Raw genomic sequence first — 27,832 nt, 5'->3', positions numbered from 1 at the left:
GCATATTCTTTTTTAAACCGAATTTTGTAGAAAATTCTGAGCTTTAACAAAATGAGGAGAAATACCAAGTTCCCTTCCAAAAATTAAAAAGAAGGAATACAATTCAAAACCCAAGTTATGAAAAACCAACAAACAAGCAAACAAAACCTCAGTGATCGTTTCAGTGATACTGTGAGTGGAAATCAAAGGTTCTAGTCCCTGGAGCAAATAAATGACTTGGTGGGTGTGTAATTTTTTAAAATAGGTAAACTTAAGGGTACTAATTTTATATCTACTAAAAGATCAATCTTCTGGATGATTCACCTAATAAAAGTTTGATTTGCTTAACAACTGAAATTATGTCCTTTTTAAATCTAGATGAAAAATACAGTTGTCACTTCCTAAATAATTTATGCTAAAGTAGGAGCAGAAATGTTCATAGTAGTCTCTCGTGGCAAAATACCCACTCCCTGGCTCTCTTGATCACTGGGTTCCAAAGGTGACATGCTGATCCCATAAGAATCACATGGGCCGCTCTCTAAAAATACATATTCATACCCTCCAAAACTTCATCACCAAAAAGAATTTTAAAAACACATATTCACGACTCCACCATGGAGAGTTTAGGTACGTGGGTTACACAATTTCATCAGGCAATTCTCATACACAAATATGAATGCTAGAAGACTGAGGATAACTATAGAACCCAAAGGTAGATAGGATATTCAACTGTCTCACATCATATGTGCCAAATGTAGGCTGACCTTAGAGCTGAAAACCTTCTCCACTTCTGCCCCCCACTCTCCCATGGATTGGGGAGTTATCATAAAGAAAGAATGATTTGAGTATCCAGACAGCACCCCTTTGGTTCCCTCCTTTATTCTAGCCCAGTGGTTCTCAGACTGCATATGCAGAAGAATCGGTGTTCAGAGTTATATACACAAAACTATACATATTGTACTTTATGGACGATTTAAAAAATTTACGAGGATAACAAGTCTGTGAAATATTTTTGTCTAACCCTCTGTGACGTCCTTGCCAGGTGAGCAAGCATATCATCACTCATAATTTCCAGGTCCTCTATAAGGATAGTCCAGTTGGCTTTTACAGGATTCAAAAGACAAATCTGATTGGTTTCTCAATAATTAAAAAATGGAAGCAGGATAAGACACCCCACTGATACTGCTCTACTTTAAGGCCAGCTTTGCTTTGAGATTATTCTTTTTTTTTTTTTTTTTTTTAAAGTCCATAGTGATCCATCTAAAGTTCTCCACTGACCACAGAAGACTGCAGTCCAATAAATCTAAAAAAAAGAAAAGACAATTTTTTTATGACTCTATTCACCAGACAATGTCACTAAAGACAAGACACAACATCACGGATGGCACGTCTGCTTAAACATTCAAAGTCCCGCACCTCAGGGGAAGAATCTCAGTAACATGGAAATAACTATTTGTTTTTAATTGTGTGTTCAAGATCATGGATCCACTCCACTACCTTCTCGTATAGAGAATTACTATAATCTGTGCAATGACAAATGCAGATACTCACTGAAAAATGTTACGATTTCAAAGTTTGATTTTTGTTAGAAAAGGACCAGAGTCTGTCTTTTTCTGTGAGAACAGATTTCCTTGGTTAGCATGGGAAAATGTAACTCAATTTAAAAAATATTTGCCCTATACATAACTTTTCAAGATTAAATCTAATGTGCAAAAAAATTTCAACGTGTATAGACTGGTTCTTGGACTCTTTCCAAAGATAATAGACCATCCCCAGAAATCTTGAAAGAAACTCCACTGTGCTCACTGAGTTCATGGTAATCTCTGCTGCAGTTGTACCTGGATGTGAGTTTTGCTCTAATTCACCAACAGAAAAAGCAAAGAATAACATACATACTGCGTTTACACAGCCCAAGCTAAGAAGACATTCACACAATCAACTGGCATATACAATTTAACCAATTGCTCAACACTCCCTCTCAAAAATCATCAAAGCCTGAATTAATCCAAAGGTGGCTGGCATGCCCTTAAAATTCCCTAGAAACCATACAATACTTAAAGTTTGTCATAAGATTCCATGATTTATTCTGAGTCTTGTAGCAACATGACTGACGACATTTCATCTGGCCTGGGGTGAGCACTCTCTGAAGAGACATTACTCTTTCCCAAACCTGAATAATTTGCAGACTTGGGGAGGAGGGTATTGTTATTTAATAAAAGCAACTGAAGAGCTTTGAATGGTGACTGATTGCTGATGAGCTAATCAGAATGTCAAAGGAAAGAAATAATAAATAATAACTTACTCCGACATCACTGTCCAAGTAAACAGCAGGAAATGCCAAAGGAAATCTAATCTGATTAACGCACTCACCTTAGAACTGAGCTGTCACCCCATTCTCTGTCCACTGTCTCATCTGTCTCTTTTCATATTTCACTTGAAGGGGACACGGACTTTGTTTTCATAACGTGGATATACAGCTCACGTCCCCAACATCTCTCCGCTTTGCTCAACATTCCCCATGTCGCTATGTTGCCTCCTTACCCTCTTCCTTTCTGAAACCATCCTTAATACTTTTTCAGTTGTCTCTTACATTAAGAAATCTTCCTTCTCTTTAAAAAAATAGTCTTTGACATTATTGTTAGCGACCATTGTTTGAATGCTAGGTGTGAAGCATACACTCAGAGTTTTATACATATGAACTGATTCAATCCTTACATTATCACCTATGTGAAGAAGGTATTATTAGTTCTATTTTGCCATTAGGACAAGAAGTCTTGGGAAATTATGGAACTTACCCCAGGTCATGTGTTTACTAAGTGGCACAGTTGGATTTTGAACACATTTCTTGGCTTACTGCAGTCCATGTCATCTACTCTTCAGTACTAACCCTAAATGGTTAAATGGGAAAACAATGGATAAACTACATATTTTTAAATGTAATTTGAAATATTGTTATTCCTAGTAGGTCATTTTCAACTTAGTTTTCTTTCTAGAAAAAGTGAGTTTCCCCTGACTGTAGATTAGAAATATCTGGAAGGAGGTAATGCCCATAAAAATTAATTCCATCCATTATATGCATGAATGCATTTACACACACATACACACACACACTTCATTAAAATAGGAAATCTAAAAAGTTGGAAACTATAGGGGGAGAAAGCTTTGATGAGAAGGACTGCCTATGCCAACCTCAGGAAAAGATACTGCTAAGAGAAATGTTAACAGCGGGATTTTAAACCCAAGAATGCCAAAATAAGAAGCCTTCAAACTTTGTTGAAACATTAGAGTTCCAGCAGGGCAAAACATCAGGAATTATTAAACACATTTGAAAATTATTAGAATTCTATCATTTTAGCACAAGCTTGGTAAGATATTAGACTTCAGAGTGAAATGAAGTCGGAATACAGAAAGATAGTATTTTCTATCAGAGTGTCTGAAGACAGAGTGTCTGGGTTGAAATCCCTGTTTTTATCCACTGTTATGCAATGTCTCTGTACCTCAGTTTTCTTATCTGGCAGGGACAGTCTTGTGCCTTGCTTCATAGAGACATTTTATGAGTTACTAAACAAGACAATACAGTTAAAACCTTCAGAAGAATGCTTTGCACATGATGATGTTCTCAAAAAATGTGAATTCTTATTACATTTAATCTGTAACTAATATGAAGGAAACTTTAGATTCCTTTAGATGTGATTTCTTGTAGAAAGGTTAAATGAAAAAAAAATAACTGTAGTGACTACAGTTGGCATGAAAGACGTTAGTACTCCCTTTTTTGTTTTCACAGTCATTAAGACACATGAGAAATGATAATATTTCTATAGCTGAGTGGAGTAAATGCCAGAGGCTGCTAATGAGCAGGGGCAACAGCCCAGGGGCTGCAAATACCCCCCGGTCCACGCGGCCTCATGGAGGACTAAGAGGATGGCACTGGCCAGGCATGCCGGGTGAGAGCTGCAGCGTAATCCTTTTGAGGAAAGCCAGATGCAGAAAGAAGCAAGTCATATTGATATGTGCTATCTCTGACTCTCATAAACTCTTAGGAATTTTTCCCGAGGAAATGGTGCAACAGAAGCAAAAACTGCATGGAGACAAGATTCAGCTTTGCATCATACATTTCAAAATGGGGGGGGGGGACACGGTTCAATGTCCAATAAAAGAAAAAGTGTTGATTTATTAGAATAGCTAAAGGAGAAGGAATGGTGATCCTCTTCTCTCGGTAGCTTTGTTCCTTTGCTCAAAGAGCCCGAGCAAAATGTATACTGTGTTTCCACAGCCAGGAAACGGTACTATCTACGTTCCATCTCAGCAATGTTGGATGAATAAGGAGCACTCGTGGGACCCTTAACAAAAGAGATCCCTGATATATGCAGTAGGTATACGCACCATTATAATTTAATGTCCTGATCTGCAAAATGTTGGACTATTTTGAAATTAATAAAATTAGCAAAAGGCAGAATACAAAATAGTACATAGACGATGTAAAATCTAGTGTAATAGTGCAATCTAGTGGAAAAGGATTAAAAGGCAGAGTGTAAGAGCCACTACTGAGTTAGGAAAGTTAAACATTTGGAAGAATTCTGTTCAAAGTAAAAAAAAAAAAAAAAAAAAAAAAAAAAAATCCTTGCAAGGTTTCTCCAATTAAGAAAACTCTGAAAGAGAAATACTCTCACATCGGTTGTTCGTTGGAGCTGTCATTCCTTTTTTTTATTTTTTATTTTTATTATAGAGGACCTATATCCTCATTGCAGCGCATTTGAATAGTATAACCAGGAGGGTATAAAACATGAAGATCCTTTCTTATCTATCTGGGGCCCCCCCTCCAATGCCCAGGGGAGCCACTTTGCGTCTTTCCATGTGTGTGCATAGGCAGACAAATGTCTGTGCACATACCCATACACACACACTGTGCTTTTTTTTTTTTTTTTAACATAACATGATCACACTTTTTCCCCTTAGCATCTATGTTGGGCTTGTTTACATGATATCACATTTGAAGGTTGCATTGCTCAAGTATAATTTCCTTCTCGGCACTTCAAACTCAGCCTGTCCCCAGGAGGATTCCTGATCTTTCTTTCCCTTAAAGTCTGGGCCTCTTCCGGCATTCCTACTGCCCTGAATGGTACCCCCATTCATCCTCCTGAACATGACAGAAATCTAGAAATCATCCTTGACATCTCCTCCTGCCAATCTCCACGGCAAAGGCGAATTCCGTCCACAACCCACTCCTGTTGCTATTCACTCCTCAGAAAGTCCCTCCGCGCTTCATCTCCCCGGCACTGTCCCTGCTCAGGAGGGCTTCATGTCCATGGGGGGATTACAAAAGTAGCCTTGGATATAGTGTGCGCAAGCAGTTCTGACCCCTCCAACCTCTTCTTCACAAAGCCGCCAAAATGCTCTTTTTGAAATGCAAATCTGATCTTGTACCGCTTAAAACCCCTCCGAAGAAGAACAGAGGTTTTACGATACAGATAACACTCTTTAAGGTGGTCTAACAGGTCCAGCAAAATTCGATACCTGACCTCCTATCTCACCTCCTCTCACATGGCTTCCCTCTTCTCTCTCTGCTCTAACTTCACTGGACTTCTTCCAGCACCTTCTATTTGCCCAGTGAACCTGCCCCAGGGCCTCTACAGAGCACTTCCTTTTACCTCAAATCTCAAATACACCTTTCCTCTTCACCTCACTAACATTTACTCATGCTTCAGATCTCAGTACATCCTCAGAGATACCTTCCTTAATCCTCCTGCCCGGCCAGATCCTCTCCTTAGAAATCCTAGTAGTGTCAGTAGCACTTACTATAGCTCTAAGGGCACATTTATGTGTGTAATTATTTAATTAATCTTTGTCAACCCCTGTAGTGTAAAAGTTTCATAACGGCTGGGACCATACAATCCCCAGCATCCAACACGGAGTCTCAAAACAGGTTGACATCCAGGAAATAAATAAATCAAAGAATATTTAGTAAAGATGACTACTACGTTTTCTAAGTTTTCATTACGGCTATCAATGCTCCATGAAACATCCTTATACTTCTACTTCTGAGCACTTTCACAAGTCTATCTGTAAGCTAAACTCCTAGAAGGGAACTGACTAGACAAAAAAAAGGGCATACATTTCAAATTTTGATAAGCACACGTAGCAATCTGTTCTGCTTCCACTTCTGCAGTACTGGCCTTTGATGAGAATCAACTCTATAGCTATAGAAAATGGAAAATGTTAAAGGTGTTACACTGAGGAGCTATTTCATAGGAGAGAAAAACCAGTGTCATTTTACCGCATAACAAGAATCACCAATTTGCTAAAGAGGAAAAACAAAAACAACAACAAAAAGACCTTTGCGGCTAATTTTTTCTTTTCATCTGCATTCCAAGGTAAAAGAATAACTTAACATCTATGCCTATCGCTGAAGAAACCGGAAACTAAAATATTTCACTCTCACTACTATAGGAAAATTAACTGTGATTTCTTCTTTCAAATTCGCAATAAACCCCAAATCTCCATAATAATCAAAATGGTGACCAGATGAATGAGTGAAACATTAAAGAATGGGAAAGAATTTACACCAGAGCTGCCTAACTCCCAAGCTTTTTTGAAATGAGCAGCTTCATTTGTCAGAAAAGAAAAAGTCTGCCTTCCATGTCACAACAGATGCCGTGGCAATTCCCGGGGTACAAAATGCCGAAGATCTATTCTAAAAAATCTGATTAGTCCAAGGCAATTAAGTAGAAAGTGAGACGTGCTAAAGATAAGTGCTTTGTACGTAATAAAACACATTGAAACCACTATTGCATAAATATTGCATAAAAATTCTTAGATGAAGGAAGATCCAAAAAATAAAATTTCTACCAAAGTGACTCTGGAAGACAATAGCACTTTAGCTTTACCCACATTATTTATTTATTTATTTTCAAGAATATAACATTAGTAATCACGACAGCAACTTGTGTTTTGAGACAACCTAATTAAAACTTTTTTTAAGTTTTAAAATTTACCACTGAGGGTTATTTACTTCCCAGGAGCAGGAGCAAGCATTGCATTCAAGGAATCACAACTAGCTGCCTGTGGATCAGGTGAACGAGCGGTGACAAGCCAGAAGCTCATCTTTGAGCATTTCTCTCTTGGAAATATGAGCTCAGCGCAGGAACGCCTGTGGCATCTTCAACAACTGGGAAGCGAGCCATTACAAGTTGCCCTGTACATTATTACAATCCCACAAAAGTGCATGGCACTTTTATAAGAGAGAGAGATAATAAGGAGAAACTTGTTCAACATGAAAAATATACTTTACACAGTCGGAGCTAGAGTGACCATATTCCTGACCTAACAATCTGAGTGAGAACATTGTGGCGGGGGGAGGCAGGAGTAAAAGAAGTAGGGAAAAAGTTGGGGGAAAAAAGATGCCTGAAGAATATTTTCTTCTTTCTTCACATCTCTCATCTGAGTTCCCCTCCGTACCCCACTCCAAGGCTCCAGGACATAAAATGAGTTTCTGTGGAGTCAGATGGTGTTACAGGTTATCACTCCTCAGAAATGGGGTCCTCTGCTGCATACTCTACAGATTAATTTTGAGCAATCAAGTTTCCAAAGTTAGATATAGTAATCAAAATAAACAATCAATAGGTGGATGGAGGAGAAAGAAAATCTGCCACAAAACATGTTTGAGACGCAAAGAATGTGCCCCTGGGATCGTCAGAATCCAGGCTAACCTGAAATGGAGAGAAGTTAAAAGAGCACAGAGTCGGAAACTACTTTTGATTGAAAGGTTTTATCTTCAACTGAAAAGCTAAAAATTATAACCAAGTATGTCAAGGACATAGAAGAGGGGTGAAAACTGCCCCCTGTTTCCCCCAGGGTAAGAGGATCCAGCGGCCAAGGGCTTAGCTGTCCTGCACCAGCAGCCAGCAGCGGCTGCTCCCCCTTAACCCTGGGTGCCCCAGCATGGGGCAGCCACTGCCCGGGAAGCCTGTTCCCAGCCAGCGAGAAACATCAGGAAAGGAAGAACTATGGGAAACAAGTTAAGGCCCGGGACACTCTGCAGAAAGGGGGATGGGGGAAGCCAAAACAGAGCCAAAAGCCCTTTAATTCTCTTCTCTGATAGATATTCATGTTTGAAATAGAATAAGAGGGTAGGAAGGAATGTGTTAAATTGCCCCATTACAGCTACTTTCAAGTTGCAAGAGATCAACTTGCAATACATAGGGCTCTTCTTTTTAGACAGTTTATCAGAAACAAATGAAATGTTTCCATTACAAGCTTCTTTGCTGCCCTACATTAAAATGTTATACAGCCTTCAGATTAAACATTAATTGCAATAAAGGTTAATATTTTTGATATTTTGAAAGAACAGACCATGTAAAAGTATTAGGTTGATTCCCTTGCTGAGCTGCACTAACTGTTAGAAAGGTCTGGAATTGAAATCCGTCTCTACCTTTCACCCACTGGAGCTAGTTCTGCTTTCCGAAACCAACAGAAGAGAGTTTATGTCTACTTTAGTCTTCAAGCTAAACATTTCCAGACCCTTTGAGGATACCTCCTGTGACAGGATTGCCAGACCCCTCACCATCCCCACGGACTGTTCTGGAAGTTGTCTAATTTGTCAACGTCTCTCTTTAAATGTGACAGCCAGAAATGGACACAATACTACAGATGTGGTTAATTAGAGGGGGGTACTATTAATTTTTGTGACATATGGACACTATACTATTCTCAGAATCTGAATTTGATTTTTTTTTTCTTTTTCACAGACACATCAAGCCGCTGGTTCATATTAACCTTCTTTTCCCTGAAAAATTGCCACCACATTAAGTCACCTCCTTCCTTATATACCAATGAATTATGATGTATTTACTGCTATAAAACATCTTTTGCATGGCACAGCAGCCTGTTTAAGTAATATTAACTCTAAATTCTGTTATCTACTTATCACAGTTACCCCTTTGCAAGCCATCCCTGGATTTTAATGCAAGCCTCTTAAATCTTCCTCAAAATCATTCATAAAATTCACTGAAAAAGAGAAGACCCAGGGCAAAGGCTTGGATCTTTCCCCGGGGACCACTCTTGGACCCCAACCCAGTAACCCACACACCTGGTGGGTGCTTAGCTTAGCCTGTCTCATACTCACAAAGCAATCCGGCTAGTCTACACACCATCTCGCATAAGAGCATCTAAAGCCTTAACAAATGCTTTGCTGAAAGCAAGATGCACTTATGTTTCAAAACAAAGTGTACAAAGCTACACATATTAAAATTATAGTCTTTGAAAAATACATATGCACACAGAACAAAGACTAGAAAGAAAGGAGCATCAGTGGAAATGTCTGTTCTAGCGTCAGACTGTGGAGATTGTTTTTTATTCAATACTGTCTTTACTACAGTTACATTGTTTAAAAATTGAAGACACTAGGAATTCTGCTTAGAGAGAATGTTGTTTGGAGGCAGATCATATTAAACAGCTTTAAGAGCATTGAGACTCCATCTGATCCTACCAACTAAAAACCCCGATCAAAAAATGTTCATTTAAAAAGACTTGTTGATCCTTAGGAACACCAGCTTCTTTTTTTGAATTTTGCATTCCTGTTTTTGGCTAACATTTCTGGAAATCAGGAAGACAGCAGACTAGAGAACAGTATTCTGAAGTTTAGAAAAAGCTTGAGAGTGTGTGTGTGTGAGTGTGTGTGTGTGTGTGTGAAAGAGAGAGAGTCTGTTCATGACTGTCTATATGTCTGTCTCTCTATCTCTGCTGGGGAAGTTCAATAGGATGAAAAGGGGAAAAAAGCCATCATGTTAACAATTCTATGAAGCTTTGAACTAAACCACAGCTCCATCTCGAGAATTTCTAGCGGACACATAAACTCATATCATCTATTCACCTGGAATCCTTATTTTGCAATAAGAGCAAGAAATAAGATCAGCAATAGGATTTGCACTCTGATGTTTAGAGCTGAGGCAAGGGTAAGGTTCAAGAAAAGGAGTCAGAAAGAGTGAGTGTGTGCTACAGTTAGTAAAAGAGAAAAAGAAACAAAGTGGCTGGTTATTTAGGAGAAAATAGGATCTATAAATCCTGCCCTTACTGGAACCCTCAAACAATCTGAAATTTGATGGAGAGTTTTTTAACATGTGGGGTTTCTTCACTGATTCAGCATTTTGTTTAGAGCATGGTTTTCATCAGTAGGAAACCCGTGTTAGAATCTGAACTACAGTTATCTTTATCTCTTTGAGGTCTCTCGCTAGTTCTCTCTGGTCCTGTCTCTCGCTCTTTTTAATGTTTGAGAGAAAGACTAGTGAAAATTCCAATTTGCTTAGAAATACATTTTGTCCATTGTCCTAGAAGCTAAGCTAAATACACCAGGTAAACCAACAGCTTTTAGATTGATGGCAACTCTTATAATAGTGATAAAATAACCAAATACTAAGTCTAGCTAATACTGACAACTGAAAATGTTACTTTGCTTAGAAATAAAATTTCCCTACCATGCTAAAAGTTAAGTCAAATGCATGTAGAAAATCAGCAGGTTCATAGGTCCATAGCAAATTTTCATTTAAAAGAGATTAAATGTCCAACTAGAAAGTCTAGTTATTATTTGACAAGTGAAAATTCCACTTTGTTTTGAAATACAATTTTCCTACCACCCTAGAAATTAGGCTGAATACCTGAGGTAAGTCAAGAGTATCACATTTAACATGGCAAATTGTCATAAAATAGGTAAAAGTCCAAGTAGAAAGTCTAGTTACTACTTGACAAGGGAAAATTCTACTTTCTTTTGAAATACACTTTTCCCACTACATAAGAAGTTAAATACAGGTGGTAAATCAACAGCTTCATAGATCCACAGCAAATGCTCATAAAAATGTTTTCAACTGTCCAAATACAATGCCCAGTTATTATCTGATAAAATAAATATGCTTATTAACACCCTTCTTTGCTTTACATGCAATCTTGTGCAAAATGGATAAGAAACAGTCAACACTTGGAAATATCTGAAAAAATCCAAAATTCACTTAGGTAACTAAATGTCAAAAAAGGTGTTTAAAATTCTTGTCTATTAATGGGGGGATAGTTAATGTTGTTTTGTTAGCTAACACAAATATTATCTAAAGTATTTGCCTATCATAGTCGGTTTTTTGTGTTTGTTTTTAATATTGTCTTGTTTCAGATTTTAAAAGTTTCATCATAATCACTTACCTATCGATATTGTTTTTTCTTAGAAAATTCTGTTTTTAAACAAAGTAAAAATTATTTTATATGTTGAGAAATAAAAACACAAGGAAATATACCAAAATGATAACTGTATATGTTAGAATAGTGAAGTCAGGGGAAATTCTCAGTTCTCTAGTTTTAAATATTTATGTACCAATGTTGTTCATTTAAAATTTTAATTAGAAAAAGTAATTAATATTATTTCCTTTTTTTAAAAAAACCTGGGCAAATATAATGTTATTTGACAGCTCTCTTTGGAAAAAAATTAATTTGAAAAATTATTTTAATCTCATTTTTAATTTTTAAAAATCATACACATGCAGCTCTATGAAGAATATATATTATTTTGATACGTAAGCATTCATAAAGAAAGTCTGAAAAAGTAAACTATAATGTTTACAAAGGTTAACTCAGGATGAAGGGGTTACAGGTGATCTTGATTTTCTTGCTTTTTCCCCAGTTTTCTGAAGTTCTTTTCTCCTGAATTTTGCATAGTGAGTAGGAATTCAGTATGATAAAAATAATACTAAAGCTGGTTAACAGTAAAGTGGTTTAAACTTTAAGTGTCTTGGGATAGATTTTTAAACCTTCCTTTTCCCTACCATCTATACTGGTTTTTACTCTCACTTTTTAGAAAAAGTATATCTTATCAGTTAACAATTAGGTAAAGTAACTTTTCTGGACTGGAAAAAAAAAGTCTAAGGGGTTGACAGTTTGGTGGTCAGGAGAAAAGCACTCTGGCAAACATAAGAATCCCCAAATTATTTTAACTTGCAGGAAAGGATGAACATCTTAAGAGCAAAAGGCACTTCTAGAAAGTATAATTGTGCTCACCCCAACTTCCTAGAAAAATATCTTTCATTGTTGGAAATCTTCACTTCATTCATTCTTTCATATATCCGATGGTCAACATCTCATTTCTGATAAAAAGTAAAATCTCAGTAAATGTGCTCCAGTTTTGTTTATTCCTAGAAAAGCCAGCTTCACGTGCAATTCCTGACACCCTACCAGCATCATCGACAATGGGCCAAATTCTTAATTCTCCCATACGTATAAACAATCTGTAGCAATGTTACTAAAATATGCTCAGTTTTAGCCTTGGAATACAAATGTGTCTCATCCGTATTTCAGGAACCTCACTCAGCTGTAAACAATTGGTTTTCCCTTTTCACTAAACTTCTTTTTCTAAGATCATCAACAAATTGTCCTTTTTCTCAGAACCTAACACTTTAAGGCACTTAAGTGAAAATCCTCGTTATGGCTTTTTTTTTTTTTTAAGGCATCTTTCTTCATCAGTATTTTAAAGGCTTGTAACTCACTGCAATTTTATCTAAGGTAAAATATTTATGTTTATATGCATAAATACACACAAACATTTGTGGCCGAATTCGGCAATACGCTTGAAAGGATTAAGCATGCGGTTACCGTGACTAAACGCATTCATTCTCTCTACAAGATTTAGAAAAATGTAACGTTGCAGGGAGAACTAGGTCTCTGTGTAAACCTTGTAATCACCACCAAAAGGCCATAGCTGGGAGCTCCGGAGCCTCCAAGCACACTGGAGGCACCCACAGCTGTTTTTAATTGTTTTAGCTTTTCAAAATAGTGCAGTTGGTGGGGCAAACGGTGTTGTTTGCAGCGTCTCTGGCCCCAAGCCGGGGTTAACCCTGACCTGAACGCCCTGTTTAGCTCCCAGCATTTCACGATTCTGCTTCCCCGCTCCATAAACCCTAAGAAAAACGAGATCTCCGCCGCCGAGAAATGCTCTTAGGAAGAGGGGGAATTAAGTGTTTCAAACGCACACTTTTGTTTTCTCTCCCGATCGGATTCAAGGAAAGGAAAGAAAAGGATGTGTTTGCGTGGAAAGGGACGCGGCTTGACACCCATTTCCTATGGCTTGTCTCCGGGCCGCAGTGCCCCCTTCGTGTGGTAACGACCCCCAGAAAAATGGGCGACAACCCCCAAGTCTTTGCTGCAGGGATGGGGAGAGGTCCATCACCAGGGCTGGGAATTGGGGGGTTCGGGTAGGAATGAAAATTGGAGATGGAATTTCTGCGCGCTCTGGGCAGGGAGGGGCCCGCGGGGGCGCAGAGAAAAAGAAAAGGCCAGGGGTCAAGCCTGGAAAGGGACTCACAAGGTCCGAGAATTGGGGTACGGGGTGTCCTGGAAGAGGGGTGTACTGGGGACAGGGGCAGCAAGGGGGGCTGACACCCAGAGAATGCGCCCAGATACCCAAAACCCGGGCGGGGGATGGGGAGGCGGCGGCCTGTTGGCCCCAGGACCTCCCGTCGCGCGCGGGCCACTAACCTGTCAGCAAGAAGGTGCCAGTGGTCGCGGGGCTCATCCTGCGTGTCCCCCGACCCTGTCCCGTCCAAGCACAAGGGTCTCCCAGCTCCCACCACCGGGGCAATTGCATTCTTGGCCTGGCTAGGCCGGCCGTCCTCGATTCTCCCCTCCCCTCCCTTTCTTCTTTCCTCCCAGCTTGGCCAGTTCAGCATCAGCATCCTGCACCCCCTCCTTAATCCTGTACTCCCTCTAGCGGCGGGCCAGTGTAGCGTGGCCATCGCCCCCACCCCCATCCCCCATCCCCCCTCCGCCCCCGCTCCCCTCCGCCCCCCTAGCCCGCGGAGCACGCTGGGATTTGGCGCCCCCCTCCTCTGTTCAGCCTATATAAGGCTCCCAGTCGGCGCTCCTGGTACACGCGCTTCAACTTCGGTTGGTGTGTGTCGAAGAAACCTGACTGCGACCTGGGGAGAACAGCGAAGAGGGTCCACCAAGCCTCGAGAAAGGTCCGCTGAGCGGGCTCGCGTCCGGAGCCACTCCGGGCTGCAGAGCACCCAGCGGAACCCACGCCTGGCGCAGGTGTGGGACCCCGTCCTCCTGTCTTCGCAGAGGAGTCCTCGCGTGGTGAGTATGCGGTGAGGATGTTTCTTTTATTAAGATCACATTCCTTCCCTGTCCTTTTCGGGAGCTGCGGGAGATGGAGTAGTGTCCCTGAATGTCTCCACGCAAATCTTGTCACGCCTTCACTGGCAGTACCCCAAAACAGAGTGGAGAAACCAAGCCTTCAGGGCTCTGATTTCCAGGACTCAAGTCCAGATAAGGGCTGTAGACAGACATGAGCTGCGGACAGACATGAGCTGCAGACGGACATGAGCTACAGACCAATCTGCAATTTGCTCTTCAAAAGCGCTACATAGTGATAGGCGCTACAAACTAATTGGCGCTTCAATGCGCTATAAACGGATAAGCGCTTGAAATGTGCTATAGATGGATGGGCGCTTCAACAGCGCTACAAACTGGGCGCTTTAATGCCCTACAAACTGATAAGCGCGTCAAATGCGCTATAGATGCACGGGCGCTTCAGTTGCGCTACAAACTGATGGGCGCTTCAATGCGCTACAAACCATTATGAATTGCAGCAGTATATGAGCTGCAGACTGATGACTGATTTGCGCTTTAAATGCACTATAAAACCTGAGCTGCAGCAGATGAGCGCTACAAGAATGATACCACTAGCACTACAACAGCGCTTCATTGTGCTCCAAGGCACAGGAACTGCAGAGGTACATGAGCTGCAGAGAATTTACACCTAAAACGCACTACAAAGTAATAACAGCTGCAGGGGTACACAAGCTGCACTGTTTTGCGCTACAAAGAAACCAGCTGTAAAGGGGCAAGAGCTGTAGAGTAAGATTACTCTGTCGTCTTAGAGGGGGACCCCACCCTTTGTGTCTAACACACCTTTTGGAATGGCTCCCACTATGTTTTTCTGCAGGACGGTTGTCTGCATGATGGTGCTGTTAGACAAAATGGAGCCCCGGGCAAAAATTAGTGTTTAACATTCGGCCCACACCATTCCAGCTATAGCTGTGGAGTGGAGGGGCGCTGACTTGAGTGCAAAAGGGAATCTTTTGGTGGTGGCAGAGCGGGCTGCCTTGCCTAGTTGCGCTGGATCGAAGTGGCGGTGTAGTTGTAAAGGTGGCGCGAATTGGCGTCCAGCAACAGTTTGTGGAAACTGTTGGTTTGCTTAGTTTGGGGGGGGTTGGATCTGGGGGTGATTGCGCTGTTGCATGAAATGAATCTGGCTGGGGAGGCCGGTGGGAGGGGTTTGGGGAGGGGGTTCCTAGGAGAGGCAAACAGCCAGTCTCAGACCTGCCCCGCCCATTCTAGCGCGCCTTCTCTGCAGTATCCGCTAGGAGTGTGCTTAGCGCCTCCCAGCGCCTACTCAGAGCGCGCCTCCTCTGCAGCGCGCCTTCCTAGAGCGCGCCTTCTAGACACTTTCTCCCCAGCCCCGCCTCTCCCTGAGCCCCCTCCTCTTGTGGTGGCTCGCACAGACCTCACCTCTCCCTGAGCCCGCCTCCTCTGAGGCCGCCCCCTCAGGCCCCGCCTCTCCCCAAGCCCGCCCCCTTTGAGGCTGCTCCCCCCCAAGCCCCGCCTCTCGTTGAGCCCGCCTCCTCTGAGGCGGCTCCCCTAAACCCCATCTCTCTCTGAGCCCGCCTCCTCTGAGGCCGTTCTCCCAAGCCCCACCTCTCCCTGGGCCCGCCTCCTCTGAGGCCCCTCCCTCAGACCCCGCCTCTCCCTAGGCCTGCCTCCTCTGAGGCTGCTCTTCCAGACTCCGCCTCTCCCTGAGCCCTCCTCCTCTGAGGTGGGTCCCCTCAGAACCCCCACCTCCTCCTGAACCCGCCTCCTCTGAGGCGATACCCCAGAAAGCACCCCTCCCTATGCCCACCTCCTCTGAGATGGCTTGCCCAGACACCGCCTCTCCAAAGCTTGGCCCCTCCCTGAGCCCGCCTCTTCTGAGGTGGCCTATGGCCCCGCCTCCCAGAGCCTTCTTGCGCGTGCGCAGTGTGAGCCCCCAGCCCCTCCCTACAGGCCCACATCCTCTGCGCCTGCACGCTTTCACTGCTTTCACTGCCTGAGCCTGGCTGCACAGCCCCTCCCTCCTGCGGTTTCTTGGCAGCGCAGATTTTGCTTTTTATCCATTAGTGTCCAACAAATATAAGAATAATAAATAAAAAACAACAATAAAATCAAAACAATTAGCAACAATGCTAATTATACCTGGGATTTATAAGCATTTTTTACAAGTGCTTTGTATATTAAGTAATATAATTCCACAATTTAAACTCCTGATAGTGAGTTATGAAAAGTGCTACTGAGCAGACATGACTGGTGCCCCTAAGGGCAATCCAGCTAAATGTTTTTACTACAAATGAAATTAAATTGTTTTAAATACTTTCACATTTAAGGGCTTTTAGAGACACTAATGGACATTTGTGGTGGCTTACTGAAATCAGATTCTTTGGTGGACAGAAAATAAGGAACAACTTTTGAACTGTGCTTCATAGGAGTGGTTTATTGGTACTATTGGCTTGGTCTTGAGGCAAGGATGAGGTGTTCATCTGTGTGCCTGTGAAGCTGGGTTTTTGGTTTTTTTTTTCCTTTGGAACTCTAGGAGATTAGCCCTGGCTAACTTGCCTACATATTTATTAATTGTGCCTGGCACATGGTAGGCATTCATTAAATATGTATTAAATGACCAGAGTGAATTGGCTTATTCATTGCCTTCTTTGGAGTCTGCAGGGGTTTTCTGGTTTGTTTTCTATGGTGTTTGCTGTCCTGGAATGTCCCAGGCATTGCTTGCTTGCGTTATCTCTCACACTTAACAGGATGAAAAAAAAAAAAGTGCATTTTTAAACTCCAGTAATGTAAGCTGTAATTATAAGACAAAACTATATTTAAGATATTCAAAATAATTAGCTTTTTAAAAATGAAAAGCATAAGCTAATTATTTAAATTTGGGGTGAATACTTAATGGTGGAATACTTAATGGTGGTACATAATTGTCATATTTGAAATTTGTATAATGTAACATCAACATTACAAAATATAGATTGGAGGGTTTTAGCTGGCATTATAAAACATGCATATAAAACAAATTGATGCCTTACCTCCAGTTAGATATACTACATTTATGTTTCTAACTAAAGGAAGAAATTTTAAAACCTGGTTTCCTATATTATAAGCCATGAGCCAAGACTTGAACTCCCAAATATCTGTCATCTCCCCCCAACAAGTATATAATTTATATATTTTACATATTTATATTTAGAGTAATTACAGCTTTCAATTACTCCCCAGGCCCACCTTGCTACCCTCACCCCCACTCCCTTTGGAAATTTGTTATCTTCTTTTGCATTCTTTTAAAGTTCAAAACAATGGTAAAAATGTGCATATTAATATAATTTGCATTTCACAAATAACACGCAAGGTCCTAAAAAAGAAATTGGGTTTGAATATGTAAGGCAATTAAGAGTTGATTAATGAAGTGTCATTTTCTAATGAGATATTTAATGTGCAGTGGTTTTTGGCTACTGTTACTCTTTGGTGTGTTTGGGGAATAGAAGTTTTTAGAAGTAATCATGAAGAGTCAAAGATTAATCAATGTATTTAATTCCTATATAGATTAACACTGAATTTTTTTTTCCATGTCTAAAGGTGACATCTGTCCCATGGGCTTGGCTCTGTGCTGTGCGTCCTTTCAGGTTTTAGGAATGGGGCCTCTTGACCTCACCTCTGCAGTCCAGCCCCTAGTAAGGGGGGATTGAAGGAGCCAGAGTTCTGTAATTCAAATAAAGTCACACTGCTCCTGTTTCCAAGTTAACTTGTGCTTTAGTTACTATTTAAATATTTTAAAACTTTATTTACACTGAATGTTAATCTGCCTGCCCACTATCCTACCATTTTTAAAGATTAAACTATTCTTCTCTGGGCAGTTATCTCCTTTAGGACTTGGAGTCCCATCCCAAAATTAAAAATCCCATGGGTGGGTACCTGATGCCTGATCTCGATAAGGGTCAGGGGTCTCAAACTGGTGAACTTGCAGGTCAGATAAGATCCTTAATTTGACCAGCACTGAATTAAATATTTGTTAAAGATTTCAGTGTTTTGGGGAGGGGACATGCATCCCCACATTACATAGTCACAGCCCCCTTCTTACTGTCTTAACTCCAATTTCTTCTCACTTTTATGTTATCTTCCTGTCTACCAAAAGCATTTGAATTTTAAACATTTATTGATCTTCTGATTCCCTAAACAATACAATGATTGTTTGCTGATTTCTGAACATGTTGTTATACCTGTCCTATTATTGTGTTTTGCAGATGTTAAAACCTTCAGACTTGGGCCTCAATAAAGCACACCCCAGTGACTGTGATTGACATGTAGGTTGTTAACTTCATGACCTGGGTCAGGCAGCCCCAGGCCATGCTCTGAATGCCTTTCCAGAAGTCTTCTCTCTAAGTTTTCAAACTATTAATGTCTAGATGACAAAAGTGGCACCTGAGTCACCTGACTTATGCTTACTAGTTGTTTTTAATGGGACATTAAAACTTTTAATAAATGGGATGTTTCTTAAATAAAAATTTTTATTAATTAATTTTATTTTATTACATATTTATTAAATAAAAAAACTTTTTGATAAATAAAAATTGTACTATTTTGTGATCTTTTGAGTGTCACTAATACAATTATCTTTAAGGAGTTAGAAATGAAACAGTGTCACAGGTTATGATTTATTTTCTAAACTTTTAGACTATTTAGAATATTTTATCTCGAATGCCAATTAAAACTATTAAAATGGCACAGTAATTCTGTCCTTTAAAGACTCCGCTTGCTGTATAGCCACTCCAAGGACAGAGCAGAGCATAAAGTGGCTGGGGGTGCAGGGGAGTGGGGGTGCAGGGGAAGGGCCTAAAAGATTATGAGGGGTTTCAAAGAAGGAGGAGAAAGGGGTATTTCCCTATAGCTGGAGACAAGGGTACAGGTATCATGTTTGATTACCATTACCTTTTTTTTCCCCTTATACCCTACTGATTGAAATATTAGGTATTTTTCACCTAGCTTCTTTGAATAACACGTTTATCTTTGTGATTTTTAATTAATATAATTAATTTAGTGTCCCATTTTTGCCTTGATGGGTCAGAGAGGAATAGGCGGCCAGGACTGCCAAGTTAACATTTGGTGAACAAGCAGTCTGCCTGCTTTCTAAGTTATGTTTTTAAACTTTGGAGCACTTTCTTAAAGTTTTCCAAATATGAGAATTTAATGCTCATTTAAAAATATTAAAAAGTTAATTACTATACTAATTACTATAAATAAATTACTATAAATAAATTATTATAAATGCATTTAACCCTCTTTTTAAGAAGTACATAGGCACTGTTGTATGATTTATTGTATGTGTGATTTATTGTCTCCATACCCATAATAAGACCTTTAATCCCCAACCCCCCAAAATCCCCCCAACTCCCCCCATATAGCTACTCACCACCTAGCAAGGGGTACAGCCCTGTCCTGCTCTAAATTCTAAACTTTTGGGTGGGACTGTGCTAACAAAAACTTGTTTAAAAACCAGAAGTTGCAAATTGATGACCTGCAAATCAAATGAGGCCCTGGATTTGGCCAACAGTGTATCCAAAATAAATTAATGTCTTTAGGTGGGAAATGCATGGCTAGATTGCCATAATTGCAGCCCCTCCCTGTTTTAATTTTAGCCTCTTTACACAGAAAGTTACCTTCGTTATTAATAACTTTATTAATATTAGCTAACAGTTGTTGAATATTCAGTACTTTACTTACATTATTTAATTAAATCTGTATTATAAGTTTGAGGTGTACTATTATTGGGCCTCTTGGAACGTCCCATTTTATAGCCCAGCTCTTCCTGGGGGGCATCAATTGATAATTGTGGATTGACTGCATAATAAGGAGGGAACTGCTCAGTGCCACTTCTGTCCCATAGGGCATTCTCTTTGGGAAATCAGATTATGGTTAGATTATGGTTGGATTTAGACAATCCTTTGGGCTCTGTGACAGTTGTTAATGTTGATAATGACTTGGCAACCTCCTTGGAGGTAGTGTCTATATTGATGAATATGGCATTGTGATTCTAATCCCCCCGCCCTTTTTTTTGGCTCCCTCTTGGCTGGAATATTAGCTATTTCTCAGGTAACTTGTCTAGTAACAGTTATCCTTCTGGCTTTACCTGCGTGTTTTTATTAGGTCTCTATCTTTGACTTGAAAGTTTCTTGCCATACTCTCTTGGTACAAAACTGTTGCTTAGAATGTCTCAGCATTCTTTTATAGTTAGGGAAGGTAAACGTGCTGTTGATATAGTTATGTATTGTTAAATACATAATAAACAGGTGACCTTTGAGGAGGAAAAGGTCATTTGAACATGAAAAAGTAGGATGCTTTTGTTATCTATTGTCTTAATTGATTAACTTCTTTCTCCCTTTTGCAAGCTTTGTGTTTGTTTATTAATTATTAATGTAAGCAAGTAGAACAAAGAGATACTTTAAATACTCATGTATTTAAAGTATTTTAGGGGATACTTTAAATACTCATGTATTTAAAGTATTTTAGGGGATACTTTAAATACTCATGTATTTAAAGTATTTTAGGGCATACTTTAAATACTCATGTATTTAAAGTATTTTAGTGGCTACTTTAAAATGCTAAAGTGTTTTTTGAAATGTGCTGCTTTGAATATGTATGTTAAATTTATACTTTTATCTTTGTTTACAGAAACAAAAAGCTTTTGAAAACAAAAAGAAGAAAGGGTGGAAGAGGAGGCCAGGATCCGGGCCTCCATCCCCACAGGAGCGAAGCTACATCTGGGAGGTCTCCTCCCACTCCAGCTCTCACCCTGGGGCCCGACTGCCCACCTCCTCCTCCTCCTCCTCCCCCCAACGGCCCCTCCTCCTCCTCTTCCTCTTGCTCCTCCTCCTCTTCCTCTTCTTCCTCCTCACGCAGCGCCCAAAGGGGCCAGTACATCCCCAACCTGGCCGAACGAAGGCGGGACGATCTCTCTGAAGAGATCAACAACCTCCGAGAGAAGGTCATGAAGCAGTCCGAGGAGAACAACAACCTGCAGAACCAGGTGCAGAAGCTCACTGAGGAGAACACCACCCTCCGTGAGCAAGTGGAGCCCCCCCCTCAGGATGAGGAGGATGACCTCGAGCTCCGCGGTGCTGCGGCGGCGGCTGCCCCACCCACTCCCCTAGAGGAAGAGTGCCCAGATGACCTTCCTGAGAAGTTCGACGGCAACCCAGACATGCTGGTTCCTTTCATGGCCCAGTGCCAGCTCTTCATGGAGAAAAGCACCAGAGATTTCTCAGTCGACCGCGTCCGCGTCTGCTTCGTGACCAGCATGATGACCGGTCGCGCTGCCCGCTGGGCCTCCGCGAAGCTGGAGAGATCCCACTACCTGATGCACAACTACCCAGCCTTCATGACCGAAATGAAGCACGTCTTCGAAGACCCCCAGAGGCGAGAGGCCGCCAAACGCAAGATCAGACGTCTGCGCCAGGGCATGGGGTCAGTCATCGACTACTCCAACGCCTTCCAGATGATTGCGCAGGACCTGGATTGGAACGAGCCCGCCCTGATCGACCAGTACCACGAGGGCCTCAGCGACCACATTCAGGCAGAGCTGTCCCGCCTCGAAGTGGCCAAGTCGCTGTCGGCGCTGATCGGCCAGTGCATCCACATCGAGAGAAGGCTGGCCAGAGCGGCCGCTGCTCGCAAGCCGCGCTCCCCACCGCGCGCGCTGGTGTTGCCGCACATCACGAGCCACCACCAGGTAGATCCCACCGAGCCTGTGGGCGGCGCCCGCATGCGCCTGACCCAGGAGGAAAAAGAAAGACGCAGAAAGCTGAACCTCTGCCTCTACTGCGGAAATGGAGGTCACTACGCCGACAACTGTCCTGCCAAGGCCTCAAAGGCTTCGCCGGCGGGAAACTCCCCGGCCCCGCTGTAGAGGGACCTTCAGCGACCGGGCCAGAATTAATAAGGTCCCCACAAGATGATGCTTCATCTCCACACTTGCAAGTGATGCTCCAGATTCATCTCCCGGGCAGACACACCCTGTTCGTCCGAGCCATGATCGATTCTGGTGCTTCTGGCAACTTCATCGATCACGAATATGTTGCCCAGAACGGAATTCCTCTGAGGGTCAAGGACTGGCCAATACTGGTGGAAGCGATTGATGGACGCCCCATAGCATCGGGCCCAGTTGTCCACGAAACGCATGACCTGATAGTCGACCTGGGAGATCACCGCGAGGTGCTGTCATTCGATGTGACTCAGTCTCCGTTCTTCCCCGTCGTCCTTGGGGTGCGCTGGCTGAGCACACACGATCCCAACATCACATGGAGCACCCGATCGATCGTCTTTGATTCTGAATATTGCCGATACCACTGCCGGATGTATTCCCCAATACCTCCGTCGCTCCCACCACCGGCACAGCCGTCGTTTTACTACCCGGTGGATGGATACAGAGTTTACCAGCCAGTGAGGTATTACTATGTCCAGAATGTGTACACTCCAGTGGACGAAAACGTCTACCCGGATCACCGCCTGGTTGACCCCACCATCGAAATGATACCTGGAGCGCACAGTATTCCCAGCGGACACGTGTACTCACTGTCCGAACCCGAAATGGCAGCCCTGCGAGATTTTGTGGCCAGAAACGTGAAAGACGGGCTGATTACTCCGACAATCGCCCCGAATGGAGCCCAGGTTCTCCAGGTGAAGAGGGGATGGAAACTGCAAGTCTCCTACGACTGCCGAGCTCCCAACAGCTTCACCATTCAGAATCAGTATCCTCGACTCTCTATTCCAAACTTGGATGACCAGGCTCACCTGGCAACGTACACTGAATACGTACCTCAACTACCTGGATACCAGACCTACCCCACATACACCACGTACCCGACCTACCCAGTAGGATTTGCCTGGTACCCAGTGGGGCGAGATGGACATGGACGATCGCTCTATGTCCCCGTGATGATCACCTGGAACCCACATTGGTACCGCCAGCCTCCGGTACCCCAGTATCCGCCGCCGCAGCCGCCGCCGCCACCTCCGCCGCCGCCGCCGCCGCCGTCTTACAGCACCATGTAGACACTTGTCATGTCCTTCAGGATCTCTACCCTCAGATTTACTCCTGCTCAGCTTCTCAATCAGTGACTGTGTGCTAAACTCGGCTACTGCATCTTCAGGCCAACCTGAGGCACAAGCCCTCTCTGAAATGGCTTCGGAATGGTCAGGGCCACCCTGGACTGGCACACATCCTAAAAAAGCACCAAAAGACCTCCACCATTTTCTGAGAGCAACAGAATATTTACCAACACATTTTCTCTCTCAGTTTTCCACCTTAACTGCCAATTTAACTAAAAGTCCTGACAAGTTTACTTCCCAGCGAATCCTGGAAGCCTGGGTTTTACCTGCTGAAACCTCTGTCACCATCTAAATTAACAGGCTGCCAGATTCCACGTTTAACATTTACAGAGAAGCTGATGCAAACACAGGAGATGCTGATTTCTTTATGGAGGGGGAGATGAGGAGGAGGAGGACATGACTTTTCTTGCAGTCTCGGTACTCTCTTTACATCACTGGAGGACCGACGCCTTATTAAGGAAGCCAGAATTGTTGGTGCAGTGTAAAACGGCTTCCGTGATCTTTTTGCTGCACCCTTAGAAACTTCACCATCTTCAAACTCTGCATTCATGGTTCCGTTAATTCTCAAGGAGCAGCAACTCGACCGGTTCTCCCAGAAGCAGGCAAAACCCCTGCAACAGAAACACCTCAGGCCTCAGAAGGAAGTGCTCTCTCAGAAGGGACTCTTGCATGTTTAGAGTGTGCCTTCACACCCTGGTGCAAATCTCATGTACCCAAGAACTCTGGCTTTCTCACAACACCTTACCATCATCATGCCAGTAATGGCTTCCACAAAAAAAGTTAAACCTGGTAACCAGAGACTGTTGGTGGCTTCAGGTATGTTAGATGTTTATGAGGCGTGACTACCTTGCAGTCCCGTACCCAACTCTTAAGAGACTCTGAGTTAATGTTACCAACTTGTCCTGGTTCTTCGGAAGAAAGCTCAGGAGTGTTGTTAATTGGCTGGAAGAGGATCACCTGAAGTGTTGGAAGCATCTCTCCATGCGTCTGCCTCCATATACATCTGGGCATTTCATCATCAGTCCCCTCACTAGACTGTAGCATTAGGATGCTTAGAGAGGGGACATGAATTTAGCACCCAGACCCACACTCCTATGCCTGCGAGGGTTATCTTTGAAGAAGAGGACTTGGGGCACTGGACACTGTCTTGAAGATACGGACTTCTTCAGTGAACTTTAAATCCAGAGGGTAACCTGATGGGTAACCTCACTTTAAAAGGATCAGAGTTCACACAGTGCAAAGGGGTCCCCTCTAGAGGATGGAGATGAAAAGAAGCTGCCAATGAATGAAAGGCCTCAAAGCATCTCAAATGACTCAAAGCAACAGACAATACAAGCATTGTCTTCAGTCCAGAGACAACCTCTAGTCTCCTGGATGCTTTGTGCTAACCTGGGACTGCCTGACTTCTTTAGCCTGGTCTTTTGCTACTACCTTGAACTGTCTAACCTCTCTCTTTCTGTTTAATTCTTTACTGCTGCCATTATCCCTGCTGCAGGGTTTGTGTCATCGTTCCTGCCTGGTTGCTGAGACTCCATTTTGCTGCCACGCACGGAGAAGAAAGAGGCAGGCTTCAAGGGGCTTGTGTTTCAGTACACAACCTCCAATTGCCAAAACACAGTTTGAGCAGTAGACAACATGGTATAGATTTCAAATTGCGTATCATGAAGAGGAGTCCAATGGTGAAGTTTCATTTTTCATCCACATCACCTTTCACCCATTCATTATCCCCCACCCTTATTCTTGCATGTTTAAAATACTTAAAAGTTTAAGCTGTAGGTTACTAGTGTCTTTTAACAGTGTTTTAAAGTGGTGACTGCTTTCAGAAATTATTTCCATTGAATTACAAAGTACAATCCCATTCTTATTGTTAAACTAATTAAAATTGATACATAACATAGTATAAAGTTTTTCTTTACTGTGAACTTCTCTTACAACACTGTGAATGAGAGGCTCCTCAGAGCTGGAGTATTGGTGTAATAGTTCATCCCCTTCTTCTTCAATCTGCTAGGTTAATGTCATATGTGACATCAATTTTATCAATTGGGCCTTTTAAAAAAATCACACAAAAAGATCTACAAATTCAAAAAAAGATACCTAATTGGCTATTTGATTCTAAATGACTTCCCCGCTCCCTGCGCCCCGCCCCCACTTTTTTTTTTTTTTTCCTTCAATGGAATCCGAAAGCTTGTCAGTCACTCACGTGTTTTAGAGTAATTACCTTTAAAATGGTGCGTTTGTGCTTCTGGACTATTTTGAAGTGTCACTTCAGTTTACCTCAAATCAACCCATCATCCATACATTTGAATTCAAGTTGTTTTGTGTCAAATTTACAGTTGTCACTTGATCTTCAAGCTGCAGAGGGCCTAGAAATGGGTCTTTGTCTGTGGCCCCGGCATGAGCACACGGACATTTGCCATCACTGCAAGCAGAGTCTGGAGATGTCCACCAACGACAGCAGCGGTCAGGGAAAGCATGGTGGTGTGGGTCAGCGGCGCATGGATGAAGACCCTGACACACATTTGGCTGTTTAGTAAAGCTTGTGAAAAAACTGTTGGCAGTGTGCTCTATGCTTTATTGCTATATATACTATCTATAAATGTAGGTGTTAAGGATAAGTAATTTCAAATTTATTCTATAGTATCAGAATTTAATAAGTTTCCTTTTACTGAATTTATTTTGTTCTTGTTGATTATGTTAATTGGATACTTTAGATTTCTTTTGGCATTTTTTCCACAAAATGCCTTCATTCATAAGAAAGGAAGGAGCAAAGAAATTAAATCTCTAAGGGAGTTAGAAAGGGAGCAAAATAAAGCATAAAGGACATATATCAAAACATCAGAATTATTAAAGCCAGTATTCAACCTTTTTAAAACAAATTGGCAACTTTGATTGACTTTTGACCCAAATTATTAGTGTTAATTAAATCAAGGAAGAAGGTATGAGCTCCCATTGTTAGGCAAACCTGGAGAGAACTAGTAAAGGCGTTGTGCTAAGATCTTGAAATGGAGGAAGTTTACATACATCTCTGAAGGGTCAATTTAGTTTGAGCAATGAGGTATTTGTACTCGATGCTGGAAAATGAAGAATTAGTTTGATTCAATCATGTGAGGTGACATAAGGAACTTGCAGGTGCACAAAATAAAGAGGGGCACATCTATATGGTGCAGTGTGGATTTGTGTTTAAGTTTGCAGGTACCTCTTGGGCTCCTGAATTGATCTGCCTGTCATCCACCACAGACGTCGAACGTCAGCTACAGTTCCAAGGTTGGCAACAGAGAACACTCTGCTGGAAAGACCTAAGCAGAAATGAAGGACCACCTGCCGAGACGAAGAGCTGGGTGGGAACCACACTGCATTTTCATCGAAAAGAGTGAACATCTAGTGGGACTGAAAGTTCTTTGTTGTTTCAGATTGTAGAATGTGATTGATGGAATTGGTCTGTGGAAATTGCATTGTTTTTATTTCTTTATGTAATCTGTTTAAGTAATAGGGGGTATATGTAATCATAAGTATTTTAGGGTGGGAGGGACTATTAAGTAATTAAGTCGGTGGGGTTAGTTTAAAAGTTAGCATGATAGGTATTAGATAACTCTATAAGTGGACATGTGTACTTACTTGTGATCCTTTACCCTATGATTGCTACCCTTAAAGATTTCAAATAAACTCAGAGGGAACTGCAGGGAGATCAAACTATTTAGGGCAAATTGGACATGAGTAAAACTCTAGTGGGAAAAACTTCAAAGGTGATTGAATAAATAATTTAACTTTGCCCTGGGTATTAAGTCCAGGGCTCCAGATTGTGAGCAGAGCCTTTGGAGAGTTACAGGATGAGGAGATAGATGCTCTTTGACTTGCTGGAATGAAATTGATAATGAAGGATGGTAAATATTCATGGAAGTTACAGAAAAGTGATGAAGAAGAACCCTGTCAGTGGTCCTCTTACCTCTCCCTGCCTTTTCTCCCTACCCCTACCACCTCCCTACCCATTTTATTGCTGTATTTCTCTCTATTTACTAATATTGTATTGATGTCATAATAAAAATTCAATTAATAAAGATTTAGTGGTTAAGTGCAAACTGTGTCCTTATCATTTCAGCGTCCTCCACCAACATCAAAGGAACAGGGTGGGGGGAGGAAGGTGGGGTTGTAGCAGTGAGGGTGGGGTGGTAGGGAGGGTTGGGGGAGGAAGGGAGTGGGGGCCAGCAATGAGGGTGGGATAATGGGGAGGGTGGAGGAAGGCAGGGAAAGGGAAGGGTGGAGCTATAGGGGTGGGACAGTGGGGAGGGTCTGGGAGTCTAAAGGGAGGGTCTGGGGTAGGTTCGGAAGTGGCGGGTGGTATAAAGAACACATCAAACAACTGAGTATCCATTATCCAAAATATTCCAGGGATCAACTGAATTATTCCTGGCTTCAAAACTACATATAAAATAAAAACAAAGCAACACAATTAATTCTCTATTGATACAATATAAAATCCTTGAGATGCAAAACCTTAATATATGAAATAAAGCCACATAATTAGTAGTGGTTCTATTGACGTAATAAAAAAAAAACCTTTAATATCAATCCTTCATGGCCTACTTGATATTTATTAATAGAAAAATTATCCAATCATTAGTAAGGGCTGAAA

At 42.0% G+C, this 27,832-nt stretch overlaps 2 protein-coding genes across 6 annotated transcripts in view; one reads left to right on the top strand and one right to left on the bottom strand.

The window, feature by feature from the left end:
• The window catches only part of SGCE (sarcoglycan epsilon), a 66,021-nt gene extending 52,367 nt beyond the window's left edge, over window positions 1-13,654 (bottom strand). For 2 of the 4 annotated variants that reach the window (XM_082693627.1, XM_082693629.1), the window contains exon 1: window positions 13,483-13,611. In XM_082693627.1, the coding sequence (XP_082549753.1) occupies window positions 13,483-13,591 (109 nt within the window). In that variant the 5' untranslated portion in view covers window positions 13,592-13,611. Of the gene's footprint in view, window positions 1-13,482 lie in introns of all 4 variants that reach the window. The other 2 variants (XM_082693628.1, XM_082693626.1) reach the window with 2 other exon arrangements.
• A 165-nt stretch (window positions 13,655-13,819) lies between these two features.
• Window positions 13,820-27,278, top strand: PEG10 (paternally expressed 10). 2 transcript variants are annotated; one of them, XR_014301328.1, is made up of 3 exons: window positions 13,820-14,093; window positions 18,342-18,401; window positions 20,767-20,905. XR_014301328.1 is itself a non-coding variant. In XM_082693630.1 (2 exons), the coding sequence occupies exons 1-2, from the start codon at window positions 14,089-14,091 to the stop codon at window positions 21,998-22,000; spliced, it is 1,239 nt and encodes a 412-aa protein (XP_082549756.1). In that variant the 5' UTR covers window positions 13,820-14,088; the 3' UTR covers window positions 22,001-27,278. The 2 variants fall into 2 exon arrangements, 1 of the variants encoding a protein (XP_082549756.1); XM_082693630.1 differs by lacking the exon at window positions 18,342-18,401 and having other exon boundaries at window positions 20,767-27,278.
• The last annotated feature ends 554 nt before the right edge of the window (window positions 27,279-27,832 follow it).

The sequence above is a fragment of the Mustela nivalis genome, assembly GCF_964662115.1.
Source record: "Mustela nivalis genome assembly, chromosome: 12".
Taxonomy (NCBI): Eukaryota; Metazoa; Chordata; class Mammalia; order Carnivora; family Mustelidae; genus Mustela; species Mustela nivalis.
Note: the sequence above shows the minus strand (reverse complement) of the source record. Positions and strands in the feature narration are given on the sequence as shown.